The sequence below is a fragment of the Ambystoma mexicanum genome, chromosome 11 (genome assembly GCF_040938575.1).
Source record: "Ambystoma mexicanum isolate Mex_15411 chromosome 11, UKY_AmexF1_1, whole genome shotgun sequence".
In the NCBI taxonomy this organism is placed as follows: domain Eukaryota; kingdom Metazoa; phylum Chordata; class Amphibia; order Caudata; family Ambystomatidae; genus Ambystoma; species Ambystoma mexicanum.
The window spans coordinates 940,229,283-940,253,482 of NC_090934.1; the positions used below are offsets into that span (position 1 = coordinate 940,229,283).

General features: G+C 46.3%; 1 protein-coding gene across 7 annotated transcripts in view; it reads right to left on the reverse strand.

Annotated features, from left to right (window-relative positions):
- The window catches only part of LOC138503953 (uncharacterized), an 863,233-nt gene that overhangs the window by 111,752 nt on the left and 727,281 nt on the right, over positions 1–24,200 (reverse strand). For all 7 annotated transcript variants that reach the window (XM_069624086.1, XM_069624084.1, XM_069624081.1 and 4 more), the window contains 2 exons: positions 13,641–13,750; positions 12,211–12,259 (listed from right to left, as the gene is read on the reverse strand). In XM_069624086.1, coding sequence (XP_069480187.1) covers positions 12,211–12,259; positions 13,641–13,750 — 159 coding nt within the window. The remainder of the gene's footprint in view (positions 1–12,210; positions 12,260–13,640; positions 13,751–24,200) is intronic.

Sequence of the window (24,200 nt, forward strand, 5' to 3'; positions counted from 1 at the left end):
TGAGCACAATTTTGCAAATGTCAACAACTAATAAAAACTCCTAAAAGTGCTAAAATCACAATAAATAAGCGGCCTAAAATGCTGAATCAGAAAATGGCTACAACCTGCCTGTAATAACAAAGTATCTTCTATCCTCATTCTTCTAGACCTATCAGCTGCTCTTGACACTTTCGATCACTCCATTCCCTGTTCCTCCCTTTCTTCCCTAGTTTATTCTCGTTATATTACACAGTGCTTGTTTATACATCTGGCGCAAGCCTTTGATTAAGTGGACAGAAGTAAATTATGGACCAAACTATCAAAGTGGGGATGCCCAGGAGACCTTCTAGAGGCTATCATGGACCTTCACTCAAATACAACTCTTCGAATAAGGTTGACTCAACAGGCATTACTATCGTCGTCAATACCAACCGCTGGAGGCCTGAAGCAAGGGTGCTTGTTGGCGCCATCCCTCTTTAACCTGTTCCTCTCAGACCTCCATGAAGCACTGAGCAAGACGAGCAGTTTCACCCGCTTCCATCGGTGGGGTGAAGATGGACCACCTACTACATGCAGACGATTTGGTCATCATAGACCAAAAGTACGTTGGCTTACAAAGACAACTAAAAGCCCTGGAACAATACCTGATTGTGAATGGCTTGAAGGTCAACGTGAAGAAATGCAAAAACGAAAACCTTTCAGAAGTACCATCTATGGTGTATTGGGGGGGGGGCTGTGCAAATGCCGCACTCCGAGCTCTCTCTCAAGAAGGCATGCTGAGGACCAAAATAAAATCACTGACGGCACAAGGAAGGCTGATCCAAAGGAGATTCAGGAACTTTTCCATCATTCCGGCCTTGACTTTTTATAAATCAAAAGTCGTACCCATAGTAATATATGGAGTCGAAGCCTTTTTGGCTCTTCTGGAGAGGATTTTGGATGTATAGGAGAGCATTTACTGGAAAAATGTGATTAACGTGCAGAAATGTGTCCCCATGGCGATAGTGAGACAAGAGTTGGGCTTAATCTTGCTCCGAGCACATGTAACTTGGAAAAACCTTGAACTCTACCGAAAAATAGTAGCAGCGGATCCAATAAGAGGCTATGAAACATTGAAAAAAGACCTACTGGCAGAAAGAGGAGGTGTATTACAGGAATGGACGAGAGGCTGTAGGAGCACATTGGATCAGTTAACAGTGTCAGAAGTACAGTTGGTCTCTAATCCTCACTCAGTGAAAATCAGGATCTGGCGCCAGGACTGGATCTTGATGCAAGAAAAAGCAATCAAAGCCAAATTATGCTTTCAAAAGGGAGTAATAAGGGGCCCTTATAACGTGCTTCCTAAATATCTGTCAAGATGCCCTAGCCATGTATTTAGAACGAAATTCATGAGATTCAGGCTTAATTTATACCATACTCAGGAGGTTTTGGCTTCAACAGACAAAGGCCCCAAGAGACACACTGGGTGCAGATTATGTAAATCGAAGGAGGAGAAAGAGACCTTAAAGCACCTGGTTTTATTCCGCAAATCCCTCACTCAGTTAAGAACAAGAGTATTGGGTGACTTCTTTGGAAAGCTGAAGACGTACTAGGCTGATGTCTGGTGGTCTGCCCTCCTGTCGGGAGAGAGAACCTCCTTAATAATTGCACTGGTGAACTTCCTGGATTGGACCTTTAAAGAAATAGACACTGTGGAAGTAAAGGAGGGCAGTGGGAAGGTTAGGTGATGTCAGAGAATGTTGCCATGAGGGCTGGCAGGCTAAGAGATGGGGTTTCTAGTGGAACTTCCTTATCTTAAAAGAAGTTTTAAAGCGCAGCTTGCGCCCAAATGCATCTTGTCGCTAAGCAAAAGAGAGGTCTGTCCAATCCAGGACCTAAAACAAAAAGGTCTTAAGCGCTCGTTGCAACAAAAAGTGTGGCTCAATACTGCGCAGAGCAAAAGGAAGCTGATTCCAGGCCTTCGCCGCCACTACTGAGAATGCACGACTGCCCATGTGAGCCCGCCTGACCCTGGGGGGCTGTATAGTTTTCAGATCCTGGCAACGCAGTGGCATGGCAGGTGTATACAACCCAAACTTCTTTTGAAGAAATTCAGCACCCACTCTGTAAAAGGCCTTGTCTACAATACAGAATGCCTAAAACCTAATGCGATGCTCCACTGGAAGCCAGTGAAGCTGCCTCAGGAACGGAGTCATGTGAACACCCCACGGGTTGCGAAGAATGTCTCTAGCCGCTGTGTTTTGAAGCAGCTGGAGATGCCGCAAGAGATGTTCAGGGAGAGCCAGGCACAGAGAGTTGCAATAGTTTTTTCAGCATTAGGTTTTAGCCAATTTTTTGACATCCACTCCCCAATGGCTAGTAGACAGTTTTTCAATTGATCAGCGGATTCAGATTTGGTAAGGTCCTGCCGCAGGATGATTTGGGTGTCATCAGCGTAGGAATAACATAACAGACCAAAAGCATGGATTATGGCCAAGAGGGGGCGGATATATATATTAAACAAAGTGGGAGACAGAGAAGAACCCTGGGGAAAACCACAGAAAAAAGCAAACTCCTGAGAATAAAAAGGAGGAAGAGAGACAGACTGGGAACGACCTGTCAGAAAGGAGGAAAACCATGTCCTTCCTTATGTCATGAGCATGGACCTATCTTGGAGGAGAGTTTCTATTGTTTTCCTTTTTCTCTTTTTTCTTTTTCTCCTTTTCCTTGTTTCACCTGTCTTACTTTCTTTCATTGTTTTAAACATACTTGAATTGGTTAAATGGAAGGTATAACACGTTTTTAACTTTAAAGTAATGATGCCTTATAAATAAAATAAAACATAAAATGATACAGAGCTTTCAGTCCTATCTATCTGATCGATCGTATTCTGTTTCAGGGGCTGGCAAACTTCCTTCCGCACGTTCCCTGCTTCATCATCTCTCTGAGGGTTCCATTCCTGGCGCTTTACTGTTATCCCTCTATACTATTCCTCTTTTCAATCTTATCAGCTCCTTCAATTTTTCTTGAGACTTTTACGCTGGTGCTACCCAAATATTTTGCTCCTTTTCCTCCTCCTCTGAATCCCTTCACTCCTCTGTTTCGTCGTGTCTCTCGGCAAACCAGTCCTGGATGGTCTCTCGCTTTCTCCATCTCAACCCATCCGAATCTGAAGTCCTTTACTTTCCTCATTCTTCCCCTTCCTCTCCTATCTGCTCTACTACTTTTGCTCCCCGCCCCCACATTTTCTTTCTTTTTCTTCTTGAGCTTGCAATCTTTGTGTCCCTTTTTGACCTCTCCCTCTCCTTTTCATCTCATATCACTAACACTTCGCTCATCACCTGTTTTCACCTGTATAGTCTTTGCCGGGTGCATCATACCTCATTCCCTTCTACTAAGCTACTCCTCGTCTCTCGTACCTTTTGTTATCTTAATTTGTGCTCTGCCTTAAAGCTTGGTCTCCCTTCCTGTCATCTGGCCCTCTTTGCTTTGTCCTTAATTCTGCTTTTTTTCTCCTTTTTTGACTCCCCATGCAGTTCTCTTACACTCCTTATCTTCTCTCTGCCTCTTTGTTCAATCTCAATCTACTTTTTCCTTTCTTTGCATTGTTTTTTTAAGTGTCTTCATGACCTTGCTCCTTCCTCTCTCGCTCTTCTCTAGCCTCCTTTTACCCCCCCACCTGTTCCCTTCGTTCTCAATATCTCTGTCTTCCCTCTGACCCCAGCCCCTTTGTGTTGCTTTCAATCTTTTACTTTACTGCCCACTAAGCACTGTAAAGCTGTGTGTTTCATAGACCACCTTCTTTCTCTCCCATGTAATACTTAATGATACTGTAGAAATGACCGAATACAAAAAAAAACGAGGTAGAAATTACAGAGTTTTTTAATCGAATTTGGTAAGGATTTTTGTATATTTTAAGTAAATAATCGATGGGAGGTTGGGTAAAGGTATTAGTTAAGGTAAGGGGAGTGAGGCGGTGGGGGGTGGAGTGGGTCTCCCTCTGTTTTTTTATCAAAAAATGCTGTGATTTCTCCTTTCGTTTTTTTCAATTATTTCATGCACAGCCATACTTAATATATAATTCTCTTGTTCCTGGTCATGACTTGTCATTTCCTTTCATTTTATTGTACCATTGTTTGTTTGTTAAGTGCTTTGGCGAATCTGCTCTATACATTAAATAAATACAAATGCAGCAAGACTGCACTCTGGATCATCTTCGTTAAATGGATCTCAGGGGAAATGTTAGACAGGCAGCTCTCACTCGAAGGGTAGCCTTCTGCTAATGAAAAACAAGATGTGATGTTCCAAATAAACAGTCAAGAGTTTACTTAATTCACATGTCAATATAATGGATGATGAGTAACATAGTCCACATCGGCAGAAGTCCAAGAGCATAACAGCATGTAGGCTCAAAACAAGCTGCCATCAGGAACATTTGCTCCAAATCAAACTCCTAAAATACAACCACAAAAGCTTTGGGCAAAATTGAAGTAACTTTACCTTTCATAAACATAACCATCATAGAATAGTTCAAACAGGAGCCTTTCTCAGATGACCACTCTAAAACACAAAAGTATGTACCTGTCCATAGGTCAATGCCATGCGTGGCTAGACATAACAGATATCCAACTAAACTGCTGTGGGTCACAAAAACACATTCATGCCCTACGGCACGTACTAACACAAAAGCACCCTATATATATATTGTAAACTCTGCAGAACATCCTCTGTAAGACCCCAATCGTGATGCCTCCTCAGGAAGCATAATTTTGGCCATAATTGGATGGAGGATCCGGGTGCAGGCCTATAACAGGGGGAATCAAGTGATCAAAGGACAGGTCCATGGCTGATAGATTAGCAGAGGCTCCCCTCACATTAAAAAGATTGAGTCTGTTACCTCATGACCCAGCTTCCACTTGTGGGTTGCCACCTCCTATCTGCTAAGAGGATCTGCTAGAACAGTCTCCTTCCCTACCATAGGAACAATTGAAACCTCATGTTCACAAATACAAAACCTGGTCGACATGGTTTCCCTCAACATAGATACAGCCACTACTGCACCTTTCCTTAAAATAACACATAGCATGGTAATCGTCAGTGAAATCTCAATGAACTTCCCTTGGATTCAAGTGAAAAATACAAAACCAGCAAGCGCTCTTCAGGCTCAGGGCTCAAGGTGTTTTATGTCACACTGCTGGTCTAGCTCCCTCCAGTGATTGCTCATCAAAGAGGAAGAGATGTATGCTCCCAGAGTATATGGTCTTAAGAGACTGCATACGAAAGACCACCGAGCCCCGTCCCATGCCACATACTAGCACGCAGGGGCTGACAGGCCCTTCTTCAACCTCCCGGAAGAAGCAAATCGTGGAAAGTAAGTGTGTGTGTTGTGTGTGTGTGTGTTGGTGCAGGGCACAATGTTTGTAGTGGGCAAGGGGATGAGGTGTGAAAGGGAGTTTCGGGGTTAAACACCTGCAATGAAAAGAAAGCCATTGCGAGAGAATGTGGGGACAGTTGGGGGAGTGGGTCCAAGAGGGTTCCGTGGTCTTACTCCCACCCCCACAATCGACATATCTGGTCCAAATAGGCCCAAAAAAAAGGCTTTTTTGGATGCAACCTTCCACAGGTGGGTTTCAGACATAGAACCATCCCCCAAACCGTACAAGGATACATCCATCACCACAGTTTGACGGGGATATGGATATCGAAAACACTTACTCTGAAGAAGTCTGGTGTGCTATGTCCATCATTAGCAGTCTCAGTGAATGCAAGCAGGTACAATGAGCAAGTCCTCAAAGATGCTTCAAAAGTATGACCTTTGCACCTTCAGAGACCACTGCAAAGAACATAACCTCAATTTCGTCTCTGGTACCTGCAGGATGCACTGGGTCACTTGCCCCAATAGGCAAATGAATGACAAGGCCTTTAAGGAAAGAGTCTGGATAACAAACGGACATGGTCTGAAGTGTGTCTCACAACCTCTTCGGGGAAGGGAATTCCTTGCACCCAAGGGTTGAGCTGTATCCTGTTGAATTTGGTGAGGCATGGCATCTTGTAATTCAAGGCAAATCCCAGGGAGTGAAGGAGTGAACTCATTCTGAGCAGATTTCTTGATACCAGTTCTGCCACCTTTGCCTTCAACAGCCAGTCATCCACATGCACGACTTCTGTGAAGAAGTTCCCTGTCTGAGGGAGGCTGCAATGTAGGCTGGATGCCATCGCCCCCTACGAAGTGTGGGTTCGAGGGGCAGTGCAGAAACAATCCCTGGCCTGCCTTATCATGCCCAGGTCAGTTGGAAGGGGCTCCTCGCAGAAAGACCATGCCTCTATCCCATCGTAGGTGGATAGAGTAGCAGAGAAGTTGGGCCTGGCAGTGAAATATGGTATGGACTTTGGGGATGGGGAGTAGATGAGGCCTATCAGGGTATAATTAAGGCACTACCCTTCAACCACGGAAAAGAGATATACATGGTACAAGAAGGGAACATGCTAGCTCAACCTTTATGCGATGTGTTTTCAAACCAGATTTGTAGGAAGTCACAGAGCTCGGAGTCGGCAGGGGAAAAGGGGTTTGGGCCATGTCACCCCCTAGCCCAAAGACAAAGCTCACCGGTCTTCCATCTCCCTTAATCTTGAAATTGCTGTCATCCAAAGTAATCATCAATCAGTCTGCTCTGTTTTTGCCCAACCAATTTTGGTATAGTAGGGCAGAAGCTGGACCATGCCCTATTTTGTCGAGATTATAGGGTTGATAGTTCAAGCAGAAAACATTGTGAAAGGTATTGTGCAGGCCTCTTAACAGCTGCTGATCTCCACCAACGTCTGCAAGAGAGCCAAGACAAACAAAGCGGCTGTACGATCAATCACTTGAAGTTGCACATGGAGATCAAGTGTTGGTGCTTTTCAAACACCCGATAATAAGCTACTGGCAAGATCACATGGGCCCAAGCAAGTTACAGAGGTCTGAACTACCATCTTCAAAAAGGTGACTGCCAAAAGACTTCCCAGTCTACCTCATTAACACACTCAAGGCTTTGAAGGATCCTGCAGATCCTGCTCTGATAGCCAGCAAAGAGTTCATTGTGGAGTGCAATCTCACTACCAACTCAAGAAAGACATTCTGTCAAGAAACCAAGGGGGACAACAAGTTAGTGACTTACATGACTGTTTGACCAATTTTAAAGATGTATTGGTCTGTACTTATCGATACCTCCTCATAATTCCAGATTTTAGCCAAACATTTGTTCTTCAGACAGACATCTCAAGGTTTGGGCTTGGCACATTCCTTGTGGAAGAACACAACAGGTGCAAGCAATCCTTTATGTAGATAAGCCACAAACGTTTCCCTAGATAAGGAATTATGCGGTTCTGGAACTGAAAATAAAGCAGCAAGAAGAAATGCGCATTGGCTGCCAGTTTCCGAGCGCATCATTTTTAAAACGCTAGCCATCACACACAAATGCCTCTCAAAGTCTGCACCTAGCTACCTATCACAGAAAATTATTAAAGAAAATTCTGCAAGGCCAACTCGCTTTTCGAAATCCCTTCGCCCCCAGATTTGGGCTAAAAAGAACACAGGTCCTAGTTTCCAAGCATTAACTACCAAGAACTGGAATGCCCTACCAACGGCGTTAAGATCGGAACAATCGTATTGGGTCTTCTGTGACAGTGGTGTCGCTAGGGAGGGCCTGGGGGGGCCAGGGCCCCCCTGTGAAACCCTGTGGCCCCCATGTGCCCCCCCTACCTAAGACGAGCAGTGACCATGTTCTCCCCTTACTTTTGTGTGTGCCCCCCTACTTTTGTCTTTGGCCCCCTCTGTGCCCCTCCTAAATTTGATTCCTGGCGACGCCACTGTTCTGTGAGCACCTCAAAACTCTACTGTACCACCACGATGCAACCTTGTAGAACTCGTTGGATGAAACTGTTACACTCTAATTATCTACTTTACGTTTCTTCTTGTGTTAAGTTTGCTAACAACGCATTGATGCCTATGGGTTTAGTGTGCTTTATAAATGAATAAATACGTAAACAAAAGTGTGTCATAGATGCACCCTGCAAGATCACATTTTCAGGTTGCACAACTACTTTAGTCAACAACCATGTACAACCTTTACCTAACTTGCCAGAAACAAGGAAACAAACACCTGGAACCTTCATTGGTGTCTGGCCTTACAACCATACAAGTTCACGGAAGGACGCTTACAAGCGAACAAGGACTTTGAGTAGACACTCACTATATCTAGTGAGTGTCTACTCAAAGTCCTTGTTCGCTTGTGGGTGGGTACACAGAGGAAGTGGGGAAGATATCTGATCAAGCCCACTTCCTGACTCTTGGTGTAAAGGGTGGACAGGACATGGGGGCTGTGGGCAATTCCCAGCTACTTGATTCAGTGACGGGGGCTGTGAGGGAAGGGTCTCCTTGCCCACCTGAACTTGCTCAAATCAGTTAGCAGGGGCTCAGCACAGAAAGAAAGACCGTACCTCTGTCCCCCGTTTCATCCAGAAATGTGAACCATGCAAGCTCAGCTGGAACCCCAGAATCCAAGGAAAGCTCTTGCAGACCACACCTCGCTTCTGGCTTGATAACGTTTGACTCACTCTGGAAGGTGGTGTGCCCTAACCTTGACTTCAAGGATAGTATGACAGATGGGAATAGATGCTACACTGCTGACATGGCAGGCCCAAGGACTGATAATGAAGGAGGGCCTTAGTGAGAATAAGGATGCACACCACTGTCCAGTGAAGCCACTGTGGGTTCCAGCATCAAATGTGAGCATGCTCTGCCTGAAACCCTACCCCTCAGCAGGCCAGCAGGAGTGGAAGCTGCAGTGTGGAAAGACTGCAAGATGGTTTTTGGTTCCGCCCCCACAGTGCTGACTTAAGGCTCTGGATTTGGGGTTTGGTGCTGCCATTTCTTGGAAGCCGAGGGGAAATAGAGGTATTTGGTAAGAGAGGACCTGCTGACTGATGTTGCTCTTGATTTTCTTCGCCAACTTTTTTTATTTATTTATTGGTTTGTAATGCGCCAAATGCCTGTAGGCATCGGGGCGCAGACATAAAGACAAGGTACAAACAACCACAGTAAGACAAGACATGTGATATGTTAGTCAGGTGCTACCTGGATGGGAGACTGGGTCAGTGCTTTCACTTGAATAACTGTCTTCACGTTTTTTCTGAAGACAGTGTAATTGGACTCCAGTCTAAGCCGTAACGGTAGGTTGTTCCATTTTTGTGCTGCCATCACATGGAACGCCTTACGCAGGCCATTTGAAAGCTTATAGGGTGGGAATGCTATCTGGCCCAAGTTCTCCTCAATCTCAAAGATCGCCTGGATACATATTGACTAACCTTATCCTTCAGGTAAGCAGAGGCTTTCCCAAAGAGACATCTATGGACTAGAGTCATAGTTTTAAACTGAATCCTGTCCTCCACAGAGAGCCAGTGGAGAGCCACTCTGTCGGCTGTGATATGTTCTCTTCGTGATTTTCTCTTCACTATTCTAACTGCGTTTTGTTGAATAATTTGTCATTTTGTTATGCATCCCTTATTTGCTCCTAGCAATAGTGCATTGCCATAATCCAGCCGGGACAGAATGGTGGCCCTTGGGATAGCTGCGCAGTTTTCTTCACTCAGGTATGGTTGGATGGCTTTGAGGAGCCGTAGATAGTACGAGCAGTTTTATTTAGGTACATAACCTGTGCTTCACCCCCATGGAAGCTTCCAAAAACAGGCCCATGGTTTTCACCTTCTCAGCCACAGAAATGACAGAATCTTTGATTTTAAACGATTCGTATTCCGGGCCTAGTTTTGCCCTGGCGTGATGAGATCCAAAGATGATCATCTCTGTTTTGCTTCCATTCAGACACATCCAGTTCTTTGCCATCCAGGCTTCGATGATGTTATATAGCACTGCCACCCTGGTGCTGTCGTTGATGTGACAGCCGCTCAGTTCCACCACCAGCTGGGTGTCATCTGCATCGTTTGTGAAATAGGCGCCAATATTATCGAGCGCTATGCAGAGACACCTCATGTAGATATTAAAAAGGAGTGGAGACAGACTAGCACCCTGTGGTACCTCGCAGTAGATGGGGATTTCTTGAGAGACTTCTTCTCTCCAATGAATTTTGGACTGTCTTTCTGTTAGAAATGAAGCTACCCATCTGGTAGCTTCTTTAGAGCAGTTTGCAACCTCATCCAGAGCCCATTGGAGCTGTTGATGGTGCAAGAGATCAAAAGCTTTGCGGAGATCTAATAGCACGAGTAGGCCCATTTTGCCTTTGTCCATGATACTTTGCATGTGCGTTTGCAGGTCCAGCATGGCTGTCTCTGTGCTGTGAGCCGCCCTGAAACCTGACTGTCTAGTGTGCAAAATGTCATTTGCCTCAACGTATGTTTGCAGCTGTGCCGTGGCCACTTTATCCAAGACTTTAAGAATAAAGTTGCAGTTGGCTATGGGGTGCATGTTTCCCGGATCCTTTTGGTCCAAGCCTGTTTTTTTCACTTAAGGCTTGATGGTAACTGTCTTAATGCTTTCTGGTGTAATGCTGTCTCTGAAGGACGCGTTCACTATCCCTGTGAGCAGTGGTGCAAATATTTCTTTATTATCCAAGATTATTTTGGGGGGAGTGGAGGGTATTTTCTGCACAGGTGGTTGGTTTCATGGCTGTCCGAAATTGTACCATATCCTCTATGGTGTTTGGGTGGAATTTACATTTTTGAGGTGATTCATTGATTTATCCGGGGGTTTCTGGGTCAAGCTGGTCTTTAGGAGTGGTTTGTGCTGTTGTTATTAATTCCCTTGCTGTCTTGATTTTATTAGCAAAAGCCTCATGTACCATATCACAGTCCTCCTGGGACGGAAGAAAGGGAGGTTATATGGCTTTTGGTTTTCCATTGAATTAAGGATTTGAAGTACCAGAACGAAACTGCGCTTGGGCTTGCACTGTTTTGAGTTGGATACCAACCTGCAGCAATAGGCAACCCTCCTTGTGTTTGGGAAGCAGAGTGGAACAGGGTTAGCATGCGAAATAGTGCTATGAAGAAGAGGCCTGAGATAAACTCCCCCCTTTCTGGGGTATTGAGCATGGTGAAAACCATGGGCGGTCCCTCGCATGCATCCATGTAATGGAGGGATTGCCAAAATGTCCAAGGATCAGTGTCGTAATCCAACTGAGACATCGTATGCGTCACTGGATTGGATCTAATGCCAACATTTGGAACCCTTGCTGCTTGCAAAGCTGGAACAATGAGGTATTTTGGCCTAGCATATCTGAGAAAAGGAACACCACGTCAGAAACACAGCAAGTGGCTCGCTCCCAATGGCATCGGTAGCATGCGTAAAAAAGCAACCAAGAGAAAAGTTCAAATGCTGCTCCGTATATACTTGGGATGTTACTTCCCGGGCCAGCTGATGCCATTCAGTTTTGACACAGCAAATTCTAAGCGTTTCTGAACCATCTAGTGGCTATTTAAAAAATCCAAATCGGGTCTGGGTTTGGAGGTATTTCTAGAGAGGAAGAGTCAATGGGAGGAAGGTATGCATCAGAATATAACCGTAATACATTAACATATCAGAGGCCAACGTTTCAAACTGCAAGCTTACAAGCCAGACCTACAAAGTTACTTGTTCCCTCCATTCTGCACATGCACACGTGGCACCATTTCTTACTCGCAAGAGTCATTTTTCAATAGCCAATGGCTTGTGGCGAGTGCAAATTTTGAGGCATTACCCTATCTCACATACCAATGTCATCCATACACTGTAGAAGCTTTAGAAGGTGTCACAAAGGTGAAGCAGCGTTAAGGTCCTCACAGTTCCACTATGCAAGTCTGACCACACTTGTAAAAAAAAAAAATGTTTTAAACACAAACACAAAATAATCACAAGAAATAAGCTACCTGCACCGTTCTGTGAATGTCCTGAAGCACTGAAGTCGGGGCACCACAGTAGAGATGGCGGGGTAGTTCAGAAGTCATGCTCATGACATCCTGGATTTCTCAGTTGAGACGAATACTAGTGCTGATGATTTTACTGGTTTTTGTGGGGGAGGGGCAGAGAAGCACTTGCCCAAGGGTACTGGGCAAAGACCACCAAACTAATACCGTAATGCAGCACAAACAGCCACCATAGGGTTACGCACCCTTGCGTAGGTCTTAAGTGATTGACCTAGAGAGGAAGTGCTCTCAAACCTCTTGCAAAGCCCACCTCCTCATCCAGCTGGTCAGAAAAGAGGCACAATGTGTGGCAATACTTACTGTGTTGTAGACAGAATAGGCGGAGAGCACATCGAACAACGCCTGCTGCCTGCAGGGAGAGAGAAGACAGTAAACGTTGGTGTGGCCGCCAAAAACCACAACATTGGACACAGAGAGCTGTACCCACCAGCAATGTGGTGGCAGATATATTCTCACTACGGAGTGAGGCTGCGCAAAGCGTATGAGGGGCATAACAAGGAGCGTGTAATGCCCAAGCCCACGTAAATCGGCGAAGAAAAGCGGCCTTTTTAAGTCAACCTCCTAAAAGCATCTATTGACCAACATGTAGCACGCACTGTTTGCTAAATAATGATGTCAAACGGACCATAGTAGGTACATTTCGGTGCATTTTCTTAACAGAATCAAAAGCTTCTGTGTCTAAGCCCCATTACCACTACCAGAAAGTAGGGCTCTACACGTGCTCATGCCTACATACCTTACATTCTGGGACTTGCAATGTGCCTGTCCCTGTGGGGATTGGTGCAATATAAGGGTACCATGGGTAGACCGTAGCCTGCATTTCTCAGAAAATGCCCACTTAGGAGATCAAATGGGTAACACACTAACACTTGCTTCTTAAATCGCCTGAATGCCCAGAGTCCTTTTAACCCCAGAAAAGAATATACAATCACCGTTACCATAATCATTATTATTATACTAAAACCATCCTGGGCTGGTAACACAAAACATTACACATGCTCTTAGTATTGCCTAGTTGAGAAGGATATTTTTTCTGGAATTATCTAATTTCGCTCGTTCCATATCCTCTATTGCTGCCTCATGCTTTGTATCCCAGAGCTGGTCCCTGCGTAAACTGCAAATGGTGTGACCGCCAAGCAGCCTGAACCCCATGCGGCCTCCCGCCTCCCAGGGAGCTCAGGAAATGCACAAACTGAAGAATCTTGAGTTCCAGAGGTTGTTTCCCCTTCTGTCACAACTCCACAGATTGGGAAACCCCACTGCATCGTTAACATTCACTGATGTTCCTGAATATAGTAAGCACACCACCGGGTCAATGCGTGAAGGAGGGGTGTGCAGGAGGGACATAGTGCATACACAGGCCCCCCTCCTCCTCCCTCAGAAAATGGGTTAAATGGCTTTGAGACAGTGTGTGCAGTCCAAAAGGGTGGGTGGTTGCCAATGAAAAGACCTAAAAGAACCCAAAGGCATGTGTAGCAAGGGCATACCATACAACCGTACTCCTTCTGTATGCACTGGACTGTGGAGGGTTCTCACCTATAGGGAAGCCCCCTCTCCTATCATCTCCACTGGATTTCACCAGGATAGAATGAATGCATTGAATTTGTGTCCAACCAGAAAGTAGTGTGGGCACCAAGGAGCAGAATCTCCCGCCATTTTAACATTGTCATGCAAGCAAACACACAAACTGTAAGGGTGGCTGCAGGAGGACTGGAGAGTGGTGCACTGACTTCACTCCATAGCGGTCACGGAACATGATGTGGTTGCGGAAGGTCCGGTTGACATCCAAGTCGATCTGCCTGATTTCGTCTGAAAATGTCTTGGCCTGATCTTTCATTCTCTGCAAGAAAGGAGCAAAGACACAGAGTCAAATACAGCGTATAGGGAAGAAAAAAACAACAGAGTAGAGTGAATGAGGAGAGCAAACTAGACTAGTGAGCAAGAGGAGAGATTACACCAGGAAGGGAAGTGAAAGAGCGCAATGGTGAGAGTGAGGAGGGAGAGAGAAAGGTAAACTAATGATCGAGAGAATGAGAGGGAGTGGGAGGTCCAGTCATCACACTGGGTAAATATTTTTACCATCTGGCACCCCCCTAACTAACATGTGAGGTGCACCAGCCTCTGTGGTCACTCTAGCAAATAACACAGAAGGCCAAGTGAGCTCTCTGATTCTTTCAATTGCTCAAATCGAAAAATGTAACATATATGTAAGAAGCTTCTTCGAAAGTTGATTTTAGAGGTGGGGCTCAGCTTATTTCCTTATAGAAAAAAAGCTCGACTTTACCTATATGGTGTGAGTTTACCCCAGGCTGAGGTGGTGTGCTGCCTATCTAAAGAGGGAATGTGGTAAGCATTTGATAAAAGACCCTGTTGCTAAAACAAATGTAAACAAAGCCCAGTAAAAGCTGCGAATATTCCCTTCTCTGGTTCAGGCAAGAGGCCATAACTGTCAATCTATTGAAAGGGCTTTTGGATTTTTTTGTGGATTTACAAAAATCATGCACATTGTATTTGAACAAGAAACGTGCATTTGTCAAACAAGATCAAAAAGCAGGTAAATTGGACACAGGCTCTGGGTTCTGTACATCTGAAAGTAGTACAACCATAAGGTATTTTTCAGACATCTCTAGCTGTGCTAACTCGGGCTTGAAGTAATAAACCAGTCATGGCTTTGATGCTCACAGCCGGTTGCATTCTGATAATGGGAACAACTGTTATTATATGTGCAGGAATATGGCTTTCACCCCCGGTAATGGCCTGCTGCTCGGGCCACGGTGTGGCCTGTGGGCCGTCACCGGCCATGGACGCCCCCCACACAGCGGGGGTGAAAGCCATTCGCACCCCGGGGTTTATCTACGGAGTAAATGTTTTATTTTTTCCTCTGGAGATTGGTGGCGCAAGAAACCAAGATGGCTGCCGGCAAAGGGAAAAGGTACTAAGACCCTTTTCAATTTTTATGGCAGCCGGAGTGGGAGTTGCGCTTGACCGGCACATAAATCTCTGGTCTTGCAGTTAAGTGGGGCGAGAGGGATGGGGTGGGGAAGAGGTTTGGTTTGGGTGGTTGGGAGGTAACAGAGAGAGGTTCCCTATTGGCTTTCCACATTTAAAAACAAAAATGACGCCACACGGGGGGAAGGGCAGGAGGGGAATGTATATTCTCGCCCACCGTTCCAGCCACCTGATAGCTCAGTGTCCTTCACCGGGTGCGAAAACCAAATGGCATGCCCTACAAACCCCAGAACTTGTATATTCAGCAGTTGCTTTGCATGGATTTTAATGTTCTATGGTAGAAGAGAAAACATGCATATGTTCGACTTCTGTCAGGACAATCTCTTTCATCGCACACAGTAAACTGAACAGCCATTAGTTGGCTAATATACATCTGCATTATGTGCAATGTTGTAAATCTACTGGTACTCTTTGATGCATTGACGTTTACACCTTTAACTGTGACAATTCCTGCAATGTATGTCGCGCCTAGAAACACTTGTGTACAGGCGCGTTATAAATGACATATCATAAGTGTGAATGTTAGACCGGGGGTGCATTGAGACACAAATCCCACCCCACTCCTGTTAACAATCTAATATTTCAAGACAACACATTGGGCCTCATTATACGGATGGCGGTAGGGATTTACCGGTACTGGTAAAATACCGGTACCGGTAAATCCTTACCGCCTTACTACGAGGTCCCTTTGCGAGTTGGGGGATTTAACGCCTGCTTTTTGCAGGCGTTAAAATCCAACCCGCTAAGGGACCTCGGAGCTAATTACGGCACCGCAAAATTGCGGTGCCGTAATTAGCTCCTTCCCCATTCCCATAGAGCCCTATGGGGCAGAAATGGGAATGGGGAAGGGCAATGGCGGAAGGGGGATTTACCGCCCCTCCAACCTTGGAATGGGGCGGTAAATCCCCTTTCCGCCAAGGCGGTGCCGGTATTTTACCAGCATGAGCCATGGCGCTAATAGCGCCATGGCTCACCAATCACAAAGTAAACCCCCTTCTTTTTCAAACTGCTTAGTTTATTTCCATAATGTTTTCCTATTAGACATGCAAAAAGTGTACTTATTGTCAGCACTTTGAGTCTTTTGACAGGTCACACAATAAACCGCTGCATGTTATTGTCAAACAATGACTAAATGTAGATGCCCTCATCAGACAGTTTCTTTAGTTATTTGCCTTAAAACACAGTAGTACAACTCAAAGGGTTTTTTTGGGCCCACAACACTTTGAGTTCCGAGTCAATGGAAGGAGGCAGGCTCTTGGATTTGTCTTTTAGCTATTTAGTCAGGAGTATACAATAGCCTCAATACAATAAATGCTTGTTCTTTAGTTGTGCAAAGCCCTGCCCTAGGTTCTTGCCTATACTGTGCAGTCGCCCCCCCCCCGTCTGGAAGACCTGGCAACACCACTGCTCCGAAATGGGAAGGGGACCCAATTGTGCCATGATGTGCCTGTGCACAGATATCCATGGCAACACGCCCCTGAACCGGTGAAACAACACTAAGACCGAGTATTTTTCTCCACCTTGTACCCATGTGACCAGATTGACAGCATATGCTTTGCTGCACAGGAAGCATAAGTCATCTGGGAGAGAAAGGTGATGAGGGAGAGGTTCCAAGCTGCTGTCAGAGAAGATGCTTATCCAGTAAAGGAGACAGAGTGGAGCCCGGATGAGGAGTAAAGAAAGGAGGGGTCACTGGTGCTCCCTCGCTTCAGCGGTACACAAACGCCTGGTGCAACTAAGAGAGGAAAAGCCCAATAGCAACCCTAGGGGGCGTGAAGCAATGATCACAGAGACGGATCCAGCCGGGATCAGCAAGAATAGCTCCCTTCAGATGCTATAAGTGGTATGAAAAATCAAGGAGCGCGGGCTCTGGCAATTGACGTGGCCTAGCAGGTGGCACTGGCCTAAATAGTGGTGGGCGTGCATTCCCGCAGAACACCAAATATACAGAAAGTCACAGAAAGCAACTGCTGGTTTTCAGTTCCAGAAGGTGTAACGATGCATTCCAGCCATGCCTATGTTTTAGAGGAGTTGGAATACTGTGTTACCAAGACAAATAGTGCAGATTGTTTTTAAAGCAAGAAACAACACAGGATCTTCAGATACCTTTTATACACTATTGTATGAAAGAAATTAAATGGAACAAGTTACTTACCTATAACTATTGTTCTCCAGCATGGGGTCTGGCATGGATTCACATGCTCATGAATACTCCCCGTGGTCAGGCAGAGAATCCTCGGTAAAAGAAGCAGTTTCACTTTCACATACAAACTGTATTTCTCCTTTAAACCAATCACTGTCCTTTGGATCATACTGCCCCCACCCAATGACAGCCCTCTCCCTAAGCCCCTCCTCTGGCAGCCATCTTCAGATTTGGTAAGCACGTAAAGTGGCAGTATGATCAAGAAGAGCTGCAGAGGGGTCGGAGGGAGGGTTCGCATGTGAATCCATGCCAGACCCATGCTGAGAACAACAGTTACAGGTAAATAACGTGTTCCTTCTCCAGCATGGGGTCTGGCAATGGATTCATATGCTCATGAATAACGAATACAAAGCAGTACAACATTACAAAACCACGGGAGGTGCCATGGCTCAACAGAAGCAATCAACTCTTACTTCTGGAACAGACTCATCTCAAGCAAACAGGTTGTGTAGCACTACCTGGACGACTCTGGTTCTACTGGATGATTCTGGACTCCTCCCTAGAATCCCTGTCGACACAGTAGAACTTCATGAAGGTGCGCGTGCACCTCCACAAAGAAGCCCTGCAGATGTCTAGCAGGGGTACGAAAGGAAGGACGTCGTCGCAGTGATCGCTCTGGTGGAGTGGGTTCTCGGACGGTCGGGCAGCGGTCGGTTCGCCCACCGATGACAGTGAATGATGCAACCGGAGAGCCACCTTGAAATGGAAGCCTTGAACAAGGCCTTCCCAAGGTTCACAGGACCAACGTTCACAAACCGTTGTGAAGTGTTCCGAAAACTCTTTGTGCGTGTCACGTAGAACTTGAAGGCACGAGCAACGTCCAGAGAGTGCGAGTTCCTTTCAACCGGTGACAAAGGCTTTGGGGAAAAAAACAGGTAACACCAAAGGCTTGTTGAGGTGGAATTCCGACAGAGCCTTCGGCATGAAAGAGGGGTCTGTCCGCAGCACCACCCTTGTTTTGTGGAAAGTCAGGTATGGGTGCTTGCAGGATAGGGCCTGAATCTCACCTACCCTCCTGGCAGAGGTGATGGCCACAAGAAATCCGTTTTCCACGAGAGGAACTGGAGAGGGGCCTGATTCATAGCCTCAAAGGGGGCCCCCATGAGCCTCATCAGCACCACATTGAGTTGCCACGCCGGGGTAGGAGCCTTTATCGGCGGGAAAGATAGAAAAAGTCCTTAACTAGTCGATGATACCAAAGTGAAGACCTTCCTGGAGACCTGGTGTAGCAGGAGATAGCCGCCAGATGTACCTTAAAGGAGGCGTGTGCCAGTCCGGCCTTGGCCAAGGATAGCAAGTATGGAAGAATCTGCAGGGTCTGTGACCCTCAGAGGGGTAATCTTCTGAGACCGGCACCACGTAGCGAAACGCTTCCACTTGTGACTGTAGCTCTTCAAAGTCGATGATGCCCTGGGCCTGACCTCCCTGCAGTCCACAGGCGACTCATATCCTCCAAACTCTAGGGCTGCGGGAGCCAAGCCCTCAGGTTCAGTGATCCTGGGTCGTGATGAAGGATTACACTTCCTTCTCTGGTGAGAAGATCTAGAACCACTGGCAGCTTGACCGAAGGCGACGCTGACAGGCTGAGAAGGTTTGTATACCAAATCTGCATTGGCACTGTCTGAGTGTGTTGATGACACGTAGCAGGAGAGGCAACAAAGTGTCCGGTCCAGTATTCTTCTGTCCGCGGAAGCTGCTGCGTCCCACAGTCTCCCAAGAAGGTGTGAGCAACAACTGATCTTATTAAACAGCTGAAGTTCCAACCCTCCTAAGGGAAGGGGATAAAACAAAAAAAGACACAGATGTTTATCTCCAGACTGGCATCAATCTGTAAAAGAAATACATTAATAATTGTTACTCAACCCTGCTTTCATTCCTGCATGCATTTCAATTATTTCTCACTGTGATCTCTCAAACCTGTGTTCCCTGTGCATACTGCTTAGAGGGTTTTTGGTGGCAGTTCTTGTGACTTTTCTGTCTTTAATTCAATTGTAATCCATAATGAATTATCTTCACAGTTCAATGTTTTTGAATGTTTTCTAGATTTCTTACTTCTTCACATTAGAAAAGTCTGAGAAAGTTCAAGCTCCCTTTTTCTTCAAACTAAAGTATTCTTCAATTTCTCTTTAAGGCAACTATACCTTGCTCAATGCTCTATTCCAGAGTGGAAAGTTGATTTCAGAACTCTGTAGTAATATTTAGTTGAATTGTTTCTTTAAAAGATTGTTCTGGATCTAAATTGAAAGTTAAATTGGATAGAAAACCGTTACAGTCCTTTTGCAGGATTTCCTTCTGTAGAAAACACTTTTTAATTTCTCAAGTCTATAGAGATGTCCTCTTTCTATTTTTAATCTTGCTGTTCCTGAAACACCTGATAGTTTTATTTGGTTTAGTATCAGCGTGTTTATATTTTGTAATTAAATCCATAGAATACTGAACTTAAACACTACTAAACTCATTCACATGTGTGCCTGACTTCTGGTTTGAAGACATTCTATCATTACGCATGTGCGCCACTTTATACTCTAACAGGCTTCCAATGCAACCTACAGTACACACGCGTCAGCATCTAAACACTGTAAAACAAAGCCAACCTTACAACAAAACTATCTTAAGAGCGCATGCGCCTGCCTGACCTCTCAAGACAAACAATAAATGCGAATGCGCGAAACGAACTAAACAAACTACGTAGTTTTACTTTAACGCACACGCGCGTAGACTTCCAAATGCTGGTCAACAGAATCTTTATAACGCATCAGCTCTAATCTCAGTCACTACCAAACACAAGCGTAAGTTTTAAAAAATGAACTTCCTAAACACCTTTAACTACGCAAGCCCGAATACTGATAATGACATTGTGATATCAGACAAAACGTTAGAGACTCTTACATTCTATTTTCAGTTTTTAGCTACGCAAGTTTTAACTTAAAGAATTTGTTTCACAAAGTTATTTTCTTCAGAACACTTGCTTAACTTAGCTAAATACCTAAACTAAATAGTCACTCTTAAAGGGAAAGTCACATACGATTACTGGTACAGTTAATTCCTTTTGCAAGAAAGGTTATCTCTACAATAATCCAAAGTAATTAAACGCTCCCACCGGGTGCTGCTGGTTGTCTTGTCCCACACAGAATTTGGGCAGTTTCTTCACCTTGGAGATTCAGGGGAAACACTTATTTTTACAGGCTTTACTTACTTCTTTGCGGAACTCTTGATAAACAGGACATTCCTGAATAAGACTGGACGATGAAAGGCAGTTTAGAATATTGCCAAGTCCACCAGGTGACTACCTGGGCCAATCAGAACTCTGCCCCTCTCCTCCATGTTTGATTGGGTTACCCTCACTCTGAATACTACAGTTAAGGCTGGAATAAAATTCTACAAGAAAACACATTCAAAAACCCTAACACAAATCCCCAACACGTTCGCACTCAGCACAATGCCAAACCTGACACAGAGGAAACGCGTACAGGAACATCCCGTCCCATAGGAAGGAGAATGCATCCCCCAAGCTCCTCGGTTGGTAGAATCTGCTAGCTGCTAGCAAACTTCTGCCATTTGGAGTTCGCCTCTGGCGCAAACTGATCAATCTGGGGCTTGCCCCACTTCACGAAAGTGCAGCCCACCTGGTCCTGGTGAGGTTCCCACTCGTGGCAGGAGTGCAATTCCCTGATGGGGAAGTCTGCGATGGTGTTCTTGACTCCCGCCAAGTGAAAAGGGGTGAGGAACATCTCTTGTCTGATGACCCAGCGCCACAAGTCCTGCGCTTCCTTGGAGAGCGCTGAGGATCGAGTGCCCCCCTGTTTCTTGATGTAGAACATGGTGGGGGTGTTGTCTGTGACAATCCTCATCACCTTGCCCTTGAGAGACGGGAGAAATGACTTAAGGGCCCAGAACATTGCCCGTAGCTCCAGGATGTTGATATGGAGATCCTTCTCCTCCGGCAGCCACAGGCCTGTGGTATGTAGATATCCGGTGTGGGATCCCGAGACCTCCAGGGAAGCACCGTGGTGACCGTCTCCTGGTATGGAGGGTTTTGAAATCCTGTGCCTCGGCCGATGTTGTAGCGGACGCCCCACCACCCTATCGCTCGACGGAACTCTTCGTCGAGCGGGATCTTGTCCACAAAGCTTCCGTACACCTGTATCCAGCAAGTTTCCAGGAATTCCTGAAGGGGTCACATGTGCAAGCTGTAGAGTCAGATGAGGTAGAAGCAGGACGAAATCATGCCGAGCAATGACTTCATGGTCCGCAACGTGGCTGGCTACATCGACAACGGCCACTGCACCTTCCCTTGAATGGCACTACCCTCACCTTAGAGGGTGACACCAGGCAGTAAACCGTATTGAGTCTGGCTCCTAGGAACAGGGCTTTCAGTAATGGTGTTAAGCAGGACTTGGATAGTTGATGGAGACTCCCAGATACGTCAGTAGCTGTACGGCCGCCTCCGTGTGTCTGACGGCCAACTCCTGTGAGCCGGCCTGGATGAGCCAGTCGTCAAGGTACAGGTATATGTGTATGCCCCGTAGACGTAGATGGCCGCTACCGGTGCCAGGCATTTTGTGAACACTCTGGGAAATTACTTTAATCCAAAAGGCAGAGCTTTAAACTGGTAGTACTGACCCTGCACCATGAAACGCAGAAACTTCTCGTGTTTCTTGTGAATGGGGGATGTGGAAATAGGCATCCTCCAGTTCCAACAACGTTAAGAAGTTTCCTTCCCCCAGCTGGCCAAGCACGTATTTCAACGTGACCATCCTGAACTTTTGGGACTTCCAAGTAGTTGTTGAGAGGTTGCAGGTCTAGGATGGGCCTCCAGCCCGCGGTCTTCTTTCTGACCAGAAAGTATCTGGAATAGACTCTGGAGCCCCGTAGCCATTGGGAACGAGCTCTATCGCCCCTTTTCGCAGCATGGCCTGTACCTCTTCCAGGATCTGAGGGATGTGCTGTTCCTGACAGGTAGTTGGATGGATCTGTGGACACCTGCTTTGAAACTCCAGGGTGTGCCCCTCGGCGAGAGAGTCCAGCACCCAACTGTTGGTGGTGATCTTCTTCCACTCGCCAGCAAATGTTCGTCAGCCGCCCTCCCACCAGGGTGCACGTGTGGGGGCCCGACATCCTGGCCGGTTCAGGCCTGTTTCGGTGCCGGCGTACTGCCGTGCGGGTGACACTGTCCTCCGTTACCGAAAGCCTGGGAATGGCCTCTTAAAGGTTTCCTGAGTTGTAGATCTGGAGGGCTGATGGCACAAAGAGGAGAAACCTTTGGCAGACATGCTCGACTTTCCCCTGGAGGAGCAAAAAGATGAGCGATGGTGCTGGAGAGTGCACAGGGAATGGGCCGTCTCCGTATCTGCCTTGATGGCCTGCAGTGACTCATCGACGACGTTCCCAAACAAGTTCTCTCAGTCGAAGGGCATGTCCAACACCTTCGCCTGCACCTTCTATGGAAATTTGTGGCCTTCATCCAGCCTTGCAGACTAAGGGAAACACTGTTCCCCATTTGCCAGAACCCTGTGTTGGCAACGTCCAACGCCACTGTAATGGCGTGATAAGACACTACTTACCCGTCCTGGGAATGAGCAATTTCCTCCATCTGTTAGTCGGGGAGGAACTCCAGAATAGGCTGCAGCTTTTACCACAGCTCCCTGTCGTACTTGGCTAGGATCACCGCCTTGATAGTTGACGCCATAGTGTAAATCAGCTTCCTTCCCATGGCGTCCATATTCTTCCCCTCGCTATCCAGGGGGACCGAAGACGACGAGGATGGGTTAGCTGACCTTGCGGCTGCCGAAATTACCGAATGCGGCGATGGTTGCAACCTCAGGCACTTGGATGCGCAGTCCGGCACTCGATACTTCTTCCCCAGCCTATCCTGTTTGGCTGGAGCCATGAAAGGGTTCTTCATGAGGGCCAGGCCCTCTTCCCACACGTCGGTGGGGACACCCTACGTGACGCATCCAAATGCGGAGACATGCCGTCTGCTGCGATGATATCCTTGTTGTCGTCCATAGTCATGGCCGTATCTGTCCCCGTACCCGTGTCTGGGTAAGGCATGACCCTGCTGGGAGCATGGGTCAGAAGCATTGGCGTTAGGCCACGCCGCCAATCTACTGTGCCTGTCTGTCAAATTCTTGGACAACCCGCGGCATATCTCGCACTCCACTTCCTTGTGGTCCGGGTGCAGGCAGTAGAGGCATTGCAGGTGCTTGTCTTCATCAAACACATTCTGTAGCCCGCACTTAGTGCAGCGCTTGAAGAGGGACCTTCCCTACATCTTCTCCTCTGTCATAGTCAGAGGGCACGAAGTAGGCCCGATGGCCTTCTGGAATCTTCAACGATCTTTGCCCTTCAGCGGCGCTGAAATTCACCAACAATGGATCCCAGCTGTCTACAGATGGAGAAGAGAGCACACAGGCTCTTTCAGAACAAAAATAGAACCGTTTTCCGTTGAAAACACGAAAAAACATAGAAGTAGCTCACAGAGCAAACGCGAGCACTCCCAACACTGGAGCTTGCAGTAAAAATCTGGCTGCCAGAGGAGGGGCTTAGGGAGAGGGCTGTCATTGGATGGGGGCAGTATGACCCAGAGGACAGTGATTGCTTAAAAGGAGAAATACAGTTTGTAAGTGAAAATGAAACTGTTTTTCTTTTACCAAGGATTCCTAGCCTGACGACCGGGAATATTCATGAGCATGTGAATCCATGCCAGACCCCATCCTGGAGAACTGAAGATTCTCTGTTGGTTTTTAAAAGCAAAAATAATTAGCAGTTTGTTTTGAAAGCATCGTATTGAAAATCTTTAAAAATTGAGACTAAGTTAACTTACCAAGTAAAACAATTTTCTTAAGCTAAAAACCATATTAATTGTGGCCTGCAAGTGACAAAGCAGGAACCCTAGTGGTGTAGATTACTCTCTGACGTGTTACTCGCCCGCCAACAGAACGCTGAGGACCTTGCTTTGTCTGCTGATGGCCGCAAAAAAATAAAATAAAAAGGTGAATGGATGTCTAGCAACCAAGACCCTGTAATCCATGGCTGTGTGCCCAGTGCTTAATTTGAAAGAAAATAAGTGCCACAC